This window comes from Etheostoma cragini, chromosome 13 (assembly GCF_013103735.1).
Source record: "Etheostoma cragini isolate CJK2018 chromosome 13, CSU_Ecrag_1.0, whole genome shotgun sequence".
Classification (NCBI taxonomy): domain Eukaryota; kingdom Metazoa; phylum Chordata; class Actinopteri; order Perciformes; family Percidae; genus Etheostoma; species Etheostoma cragini.
In genome coordinates this window covers 10,079,466-10,088,781 of record NC_048419.1, presented here as the reverse complement: position 1 = coordinate 10,088,781, position 9,316 = coordinate 10,079,466, and the positions used below count along the sequence as shown (strand labels likewise).

At 42.8% G+C, this 9,316-nt stretch overlaps 2 protein-coding genes across 2 annotated transcripts; one reads left to right on the top strand and one right to left on the bottom strand.

The window, feature by feature from the left end:
- The first annotated feature begins 446 nt into the window (after positions 1-446).
- Positions 447-6,023, top strand: ppm1nb (protein phosphatase, Mg2+/Mn2+ dependent, 1Nb (putative)). The gene is made up of 6 exons (XM_034890343.1): positions 447-1,206; positions 1,449-2,020; positions 3,662-3,779; positions 4,453-4,567; positions 4,661-4,724; positions 4,835-6,023. Exons 1-6 carry the CDS (start codon positions 801-803, stop codon positions 4,850-4,852), a joined length of 1,293 nt encoding a protein of 430 aa, XP_034746234.1. The 5' UTR covers positions 447-800; the 3' UTR covers positions 4,853-6,023.
- A 19-nt stretch (positions 6,024-6,042) lies between these two features.
- Positions 6,043-8,570, bottom strand: LOC117955695 (potassium channel subfamily K member 13). The gene is made up of 2 exons (XM_034890342.1): positions 8,225-8,570; positions 6,043-8,097 (listed from the first exon to the last, which is right to left on the bottom strand). The coding sequence occupies exons 1-2, from the start codon at positions 8,568-8,570 to the stop codon at positions 7,100-7,102; spliced, it is 1,344 nt and encodes a 447-aa protein (XP_034746233.1). The 3' UTR covers positions 6,043-7,099.
- Between the last annotated feature and the right edge of the window lie 746 nt (positions 8,571-9,316).

Genomic DNA, 9,316 nt, shown 5'->3' with positions numbered 1-9,316 from the left:
CCAAGTTTTTTGCACATGATAATATTTGTGTTACATTCCAGACATTGTAGATACAAAAACAGTGACTCTTAATTAAAAAAGCTCGGATTTCTGTTTTTAGTTGGTGGAGTCATGGATCCTTGCACAGGTACAGTATGTGCACTGTCACCTTGTTTATTGTATACACGTGAAATATCAGTTTAAAACATCCGTGTGCATTTTGAAAATAAGCCTCTTCTTCCCACTGTCAGTAACACACTGTGTGCTAAATGGCTAACAGTCCTGTAATCCACAGCAGAGGCATCCCATAATCCGAACCGATCAAAATTGAGATTACCAAACATGTGGGAGGCGCGGAGCTCCTGATAGGAGGACGGTGAGAGAGGGGGAGCTCAAACATGACTTTGGCGATGCAAGCTAAGCAGGGATTGGTGCACAAAAATAGCCAGCCAATCAAAGCGGAGGCAGGAAAATAACAAGGGGAGAGCTGGTGAAAGAGGGAAGAGCCAAAAGCATGAAAGAAGGTTGAAATCACAGTAGCACAGAGGAGAGACACAACAATGAGGAGAGGAAGGATGAGTGGAGGAAAAGGCGCTGATCAGTGACGTCTTCAGAGAGGAGAGAAGAGAACAAGGTGATGAGCAGGGAGAGACGGTTGAGCAGCCAGCACTGAGAACATCAATCAGCCCAGGCAGCCATGCTCTGAGCCCTGGAGCAGCAGGTCTACGCAGACACTGCACAGGCCCAGCTACAGGCCCAGCCACAAACACCGGGCCAGGGATAAAAGAAGAGTCCACTCACATCAGCTGTGCGTAAGAGCCATGAGGACAGCCAGGAAGGGCAGTGTGGAGATGCCTGCATTTATGCGGCATCTGGTGAAAGAGACAGAAAAGAGGGTCAGCTCTTTCTTTAAAGGGGGCCGTGGAGGAGCAGCAGAGGGAGAGCAGCCAGTGGATGGGGAGAGGGAGGAGGTCATCCCCAGCCCCTACCTGGACCGGCCGGTCCTGGACAAGCTAACCGAGGAGGGCTGCGCCCGTTGGGGCCTCACATACGCCCTGGGAAGCATGCAGGGCTGGAGGGCCAACATGGAGGACTTCCACAACTGTGTGCCACAGCTGGGGGGGGAGCTGGCCGACTGGAGCTTCTTTGCTGTCTTCGATGGCCATGCAGGCAGCTCCGTGGCACAGTACTGCTCCCAGCACCTTCTGGGTCAGATCCTGGCCACAGGTGAAAGATATGCAACTAAAAATGCATGAATGAATGAAAAAGATGTAATCAGTGGTGTGGTGTAATGTTATCTTTTGTTATTGTGGAGAAAAAGGCCATTATTAAAGTGAAAGGGAGATGCTTTTTCACCCTGTTATAATGTCTCATTGGATTCTGCAAATATCTATCCAATTCTATGTAATCATGTTTGTTATGCTGTATTTAGACGAGTATTCCAATGTTATCTCTGTTGGTGCACGCAGGTGGGATGAGATCAGAGGACAACCCGGAAAGGGTGAAAGGAGCCATCATCGAGGGCTTCCTGCAGACAGACAAGCACCTGCTGTCTGTGTCCCGTCGAGAAGGCTGGGAGAGAGGTGGCACCACTGTGGTGGCCACTCTCATCTCACCATATTACATCTACTTCGCCAACTGTGGGGACTCGAGGGCCGTGCTGTGCCGGTCTGGCCAGGTTTGCTTCTCCACTGAGGACCACAAACCTTACAACCCTCTGGAGAAAGAGCGCATTGAGAGTGCAGGCGGCTCTGTGTCCATCCAACGGATCAACGGCTCCCTGGCAGTGTCCCGTGCTCTGGGGGACTTCAGCTACAAGGGAGCAGAGAACCGGACACCCACCCAGCAGATGGTATCACCAGAGCCAGAGGTGTGTGTGGTGGAGCGCTCGCCAGCTGATGAGTTCCTGGTGCTCGCCTGCGATGGGGTGTGGGACACCATCAGCAACGAGGAGCTGTGCGCATTCATCCACAACAGGCTGCGTGTCTGCACTGACCTGAGGGACGTCTGCACTCAAGTCATGGACCTCTGTCTCTATAAGGTCAGAACCTGCTGCTTAAAACCAGTTGGAAGGTTATCTTAGTCCCTTTTAGGGCCCTTCTACATGTTCAGTAGTTTAACTGGCAATCCTTTTAACTTATTATAAACACAAAACACACTGTCACTGTGAAACGGTGTTACATCATTTTTAATGGGCAGTGGATTTTATGTTGTGACATAATCCCTCAAACTGTGACTGTGTTGAATTGGTTTGGCTTGAGAAAAGAGCCCGGCTTCATGAAGGTAACTTGAGGACAGTTTCTATTTGTTTGATAGTACACACACCAAATCAATTGTAATCCATCCTCTTCCACTCAGACTTGCAACACACTCTCACCAATCAAACCTTTTCTTACATAACTCACTAACTTTTCTATGCAACAGCTTTGATTAGACAAGTGGATATAGTTTTTTGTGAATATACTGTACAGGATCTGAAGACTTAATGATTTTGTTCTTTATTTCTGCATAGAGTTTTGAATGCCATGACTTACTAAAACAGTAAGTTGTGTGCCAGAAAACAACACATATTAAAATCAAATAACTTTATTTATCCCCTGGGGCAATTCAAAAGCACAAGGATTAGTTCTGACAAGTAGAAAATATAGTAAATACACACAATACCATATACCGTACTAATGATCTGAAAGATGCTAAATGGCTGCATGGTGGAGGTTAACTGCAGAATCAAGTAATAATTCTCTGTAATGTCACTTTAAATACGTTCGTGCCCATGTGGAAGGTCTAAAAAAGAACACAATAACAATGAAAACATTGCAAAACGGCTTCAGCTAGAGATTTGGTTCTGTCTTTTTGGCACTGTAGCTGCTGTTTGTGTAATAGCGTGACAGACCACCTTAAAATAGACTGCAGGGGTGTCAGAACTGGTTAGATGGGATAATTTTGGGTTCCTGTGAGGACTCATTTCAGTGTCAGACAATTGAAGGTTGACATTCAAGAACATATCGTTGATAGTCCTACCGTCCTTATTCATAAAGAATAATTATTCCACTACAGCTAGATCCACTCATATTATAGCTGCTAGATTTCAAGGATTTTTTTGCTGTACAGTAACTAATCTGTAGAATAAGGGAATTATTAGGGGAAATACAATAAAGCTATTCAGCAGAAAAGTGTTATTTTGTTAGAAAAGCTTTGCTTTTTTTTAAATGCACCCATAATTTATTTGATGCATTTCCTTTAACTTAGTAAGTGAAACAGATCTACTCTATAGGGTCATCCCTTATTTATAAAAAAACAAGATTTACAGAACCTCAAGGTAATTAATAATATAAATGAAGTTTATTGTCTATCTTGTAATAGAAGAAACACATCAGGATAAACATGGACCACATGTGCACATACTAACATCCATGCTGCCCTCTGTTTGGACGTCATGTCTACCATGTCACTCTGTTATGTAACAGGCCTTCAGCTTGGATATGCACAATGACCTCAAAATGTCACAGCTTCTTTCATGCTTCATTGACATTTCCCTGCTTCATCTGTGAGGTGACTTTGGGGGGGAAATTATATATCTCTAAAAACCATTCACCCAGGAATTTGTAATGTTTCATATGTTGACTTTTGTAAGGTCAGCCATTATTACTCACCTTCGCTGATGCCACTTTCCGCCCCACAGGGCAGCTTGGACAACATCAGCATCATCCTGCTGTGTTTCCCTGGAGCCCCCCAGCTGTCAGCAGAGGCATTACACCAGGAGGCCGAGCTGGAGGACCTGCTGGAGTCTAAAGTAGCAGGTGTGGGTGCTATGATACTTAGGGTGTGCAGTAGGCAATGTACTGTCGTACCAGACACTTGGAGACCTTGTTTAGATTTCTTGGGGTTTATGATTTTCAGGTGAAGCCTATTGACTCTTCTGTGCTTGTCCTGGTCTATGAGGGCAGACAGCCAACAATTTATTTAATGTAAATCAATACCTCTCTTTTACCAGTTCTCTGTTTTATGTATAAGTATAAGGTTGTGATGTTATATTTGTTTGTTGTACTAATATAAAACCATTAAAAGACCAAAATGACAAATGGATTGATCTTGCTGACAATAACACGGGTTGTCTGGGTTTCCAGAGCCTGATATAGATTCTTGCTTTCTGCCATAGAGCTCCATTATTCCTGAAAACACATCAATGAGCCACAAACATGGGCGCCATAATTTATTTTAAATTAATCATACAGTTTACTGTCCTTTTGTGGCAAATACTTACTAGAACACCAAATCATTTTTAATCCACAGCTGAAATAAAGTCCCCAATAAATGGACTATTCGTTACTGTTTGAATAATCTTTGCAAAAATCTACAGTGGCCTGCTGACAGATTAGCCCCTTTAAAAACACAAATTTGGTTTTGGTCTTTTCATTGTGGACAGTTGGTTGACTGTACAGTTGTTTCTGTTTTTGTTTAAATATCTGACAGAGATTTTTGATGAGCTGTGTGCCAGAGGGGAAGAACCTGACCTGCTGTCTGTCCTCACAGTCCTCGCAGCCACTGTGATCCCTGGATTACCACCAGGTGGAGGCATACAGAGCAAGTAAGAGACGCAGATGTAGTTTATGTGTATGTGTGGGTGCACTTTCATACACTGTATTGTGAAAATACACATTGTTACTTCTGTGTTTTGCAGAAGGAACTGCATCATTTCGGCTTATTATCAAAAAAAAGAGACTCACAAGCCCACAGTACCAAATGTGAGTACAAACTACACATCTGTCCCATTCTAACCAGCAGAAGACATGTTTTTTCCTTCGCTAGGCACAGTACATTCACCATTTGTTTCTCCCATTACCTATCTGTTCAGGGCCTGGGAGGCTCCTGAGAGGCCCAGCTGGTCTCCAACCATCCATGGAGGGGCTGACATTAATGCCAATATTAAAACAGTTTTTCTCATGTGTGCACTTTGACAAAAAGAGTGAGGATGAACAGACAGGGGTGTTTGTTTACATCATTCTAGCAAGCAGCATCTTGTCATAACAAATAAAATGCAAAAAGAGATCTAATAAAGCCTGATACATTTTATATTTCTACAAGAAGGACATTTTGTAAAACACACTCAGAGACACTGATTCAGCAACAAACCTCTGCCTCATATTCAGTGAACAGAAGATACAGATGATCATTTCAAATGTAAAGTATGTAAAACTGAATAACAACCAGCTGTGAAATTGTACATTTTCATTGGATAAAATAAGGAACATATATATATGTAGAGTTGTATTTTAAAGATGATGATTTATGAATAGACATACAGTAATAAAATGTTAATTTTTAAGAATGTCCGTTTGCCTTTCCTTTCCAGGAAGGAAAAATGTGTTAGCCAAAGGTTAGCATGCAGCTAACATTTATCCATTTGTTTTGACAGGGAATGCTAACAGTGCTAGTGGCTGTGCAGAACATAACAAAAAAAACGCTTAGTCCAGAAATGGTCAATTTCACACACAATCTAAACTTCTTCTGAAGAGGTGTTGTCTTTAAACATGTAGAATAGAATCAATTTGGCTAAAGTAATTGTTTGGAAAGTTAGGCTATTTGTTAAAATAATTTAATAAATGATGATCAAAAATAATAATAAACATCATTATGGCATGTTGCATTTGATTGTGACCAAAGAATCTGAACTAAAAGTATCCAATAATTGTCCAAACACCCTAAAATCTTTATTTACCGACCAATTCAAATATATTTTACATGAATAAGTTATGTGTACGCTGTTTTTGCAATTCCTTCTATATATTAACCATATTTCTAAACATTTTCTTCAATACAGTGTATGTGAAATGTGTTTTTTTCCTCCAAGGTTAATGATATGTACTGTGCTGCCTTATTCATTTTTATAAAGTGATAAAACATACAGCATAAGAACTGATCAGTTTCAGGAAGGGTCTTTTAATCCACATCATATATGGCATTGTTGTATTTTTTCAGTAGTAATATTACATGCTAAGAGTCATCACTGTTTTAAACCTAAATAAAGAATGTATTGGACTTGCGACTTGCAGTATTTTCTTCCCACAATTCTCACAAAAGAAATGAGTAACCGTGAAGGGATCTTGTAAAGCGTGACCACTAGAGGAAAATGCATGATTTTGTCTCTAAGGAGGAAGCTTTTCTCCTCGCACACCATACCAAGCACTGATTAAAATCTACAGAAGATACACAAAATCACATAATGGATTAAAATGGGTTATCTTGCATAGTAAAGGATCTCCTCCAGCTCGCCGAAGAGAGCCTGAATCTAGCTCACCGATCTGTTGATGTGATCTTGTGCCTATATGTACAGCACTTATTTACGTGAGGACGTCCTCTACGGGCCGCGTTTGATTAGATGTTCTCTATTGAAAACTCTGGATCTCAGCGCTCTTTCATGATTACTATGAATTTTAATGACGCACAATGATGCGTTGATGAAACAAGACGGGCAACTTGTGAAGAATCAACAAATTAAAATGTCTCTTACTCTGTGCTTGTGAGCTCCTGTAGTGCGTCTACGATGCTCTGTTTGAATACAAATCACATTTCCAATGTTTTATTTATATACAGGTAATTATCTGAGGAGGAGACTGTAGATATTGTTTTTATGTCTGTATGTTCACTAATACTGACTACCACCTCCCATTCGACCATATTTATTGAGGAGCTCAGTGGACGTGCAGCACTCTTAAATCAGCAGTCCCCTGTAAGTGGTCCTTCACTGCTTCTTTCATCTGATTGCTTTTGAATGAGCCAATCACTTCAGGACATCAGTCCCCTCTTCACAGTGTTATTGAATTCTTTAAATTCTATTCGTCTTTTACTCTCTTTCTCTACGCAGAACAAAATGTAAAATGTTAATTATTTGATGTTCAGAATCCACGGTGGATGTCTGCTATTATATGCATAGACTTCCACTGAAATTGCTCAGAGAGGCGCTGAACAAACACTAGTCATTGGCAAAATATTATATTCTCAGAATTTGGTTTTATCATAGTGACAATGGATTTTCTCTAAATCACTCGGTTTCGGTTGGATTAGGGCTCCACTACAGAGAGCTTAAAGCAATGAACACAAGAATGACATCTCGGTGGTGCTACCTATCCACACTGGTTTCCTGTAGGCGATTATTCATTATGGCCAAGGCCCCCACACCACCAGAGAATCCATTTTGATGGCTGTAGCTCTGCCGTGGGCCCTGATGAGCTGTCTCGCTCAGCTGCTTCTGCAGCAGTGCTAGAGACACCCTGTTGGACACCATGAACTCATTGACGGAGATCATCTCTCCTGACAGACGCCGGCCCGCGGCCACTGCACCTGCATCCGTCTCACTGTCACACACTGTCTCCACCGAGCCGTCCCTGCAGTGGTGTCTCCCTGCAGGGAAACGGGATGAGACGGGCTGCACGGTGTTGCGTTTTAAGCGTTTTTGTCTGAGGTTTGCAGGCGGACGCAGGCGGTTGGCATTGCCTTTTTGCAGGCAGGGGCAGCAAAGCCACCGGCAGCCATTTCTAGAGCAGGAGCAGGGCCGACGCCGCCCCGAGCAGACCAGCTTACCCACGATCCAGGTTAGAGTTTGCTTGATGATAATAGAAATTACATTAAAGAGTGAGTAGATACAACACACCCCCATTAAGATGAAAAGGCAGTTCCCAAGCCGGTAGGCCTCCTGAGACTCATACTGCTGTCTCTGACTGCTCACAAGGTCCCCGAAGCCGATGGTGCTGAAGGCCACAAAACAGAAGTAGAGGGAGTCCACGTAGCTCCAGTTCTCCATGGAGCTGTACAGAGTGGAGGCACTGCACGCAATCACCACCGATGCAACACCCAGGATCAGCATCACGTAATAGACTGACGGTTTCCAGCCTTCCAGGCTGTCCTCCTCACCTGACGACTCCTCCCTGCTTGACACAAACCCAACTCCAGCATACCTTAGCCGACGCTCGTGACACCAGCGCATGATGTAAGCTAACATTGTGATGATCCTCTCCAGGAAGAGGTTAAAGAAGAGGATGGTTGCAGCACAACCGATGAGACCATAGAAGATTAAGAATATTTTTCCGGCAATGGTCGCTGGTGTGGTCATACCAAAGCCTGGGAAAGTGAAAGTGACAGACAAAATAATAGGTTAAAAGGTCAAGGTTATGGTATCCCATAAGAAAAATCCTAGTCAAACTTTCAATTTATCTGAGAAGAAAAAACTAAAAACATTAAGGCTTACCAATAGTGGAGACCACTGTGCCCACAAAGTAGAAGGCTCCAGAAAAGTCCCAGCGGGGCCTAAGCGTGTCCACTCTGATCCCAGCTCCGTTTGCTTCCTCATACTGTCGCAGCAGAGTGTGCAGGGCACCCAGGTTGACCCTGTATCTCTGGGTGAAGTTGTCCAGTTGCTGCTTCCAGAGGCGGCGGGCACGCAGCTCAAACGGGTGTTCCAGGGCTGAGAAGATGGCCGCCCCACACAACAAGTACAGCAGGATGAGCCCAGCCAGGAGGCAGAAACGGGCATTGTCTTCATTCATGGGCGCCCTGGGGCAGCAGCAGCCACCAGCAGCCCTCCTCTGAGCCATGAGCACAGCAGCAGCACAGATGCACCGCCTCCGCCGGTGCTGCGAAGTCACACACCCACAGTACGTGTTACATGCATCACCCGCCACACAACATACAGGCACTGGCTATATAGAACACTTTTAGTTTAAATAAACTGCAAAACATGTGGCTCTAGAATTGCTGCTAAAAGTCACGTGCACATGTTCTGAAGGTTACCCTGCTGCTGTAATCATATAGAAGGACAATTACTCATTGGAGATAATCTATGATAAAACAAAAAGGATGTATTATGTACTGTATTTATTATGTATGTCAATATATATATATATATATATATATATATATATATATATATATATATATATATATATATATATATATATATATTATAACCACCATGTCAATATATATACACTTTTTTGTTGCATTACTGTACATGCTTTTTTTTTCCCTTTATGGATACAAAATTATTTCAACCATAAAACATGCAACGCTTTGGTCAAAACACCAAATCTATGAAAACAATTTAGTCAGCAGCAGTTCATACGTAAGCCACTCAAATATCAAGTAGTTAAAGTTTAAAGTTACAAAGAAAACATAGTACCTGGTCTCGTTAACAGTAGTGTCCGTTCCCTGAGCACTGCCGGTCTGCTGTTCTCCTTCCATGGATCTGCTGAAAAATGACCAGCGGGAGGAAGCCTCTTGAGCTTTTTTGTGCAAACTGAGAGGCTATCTGATCTTTCATCTGTCACACACTTATATCATC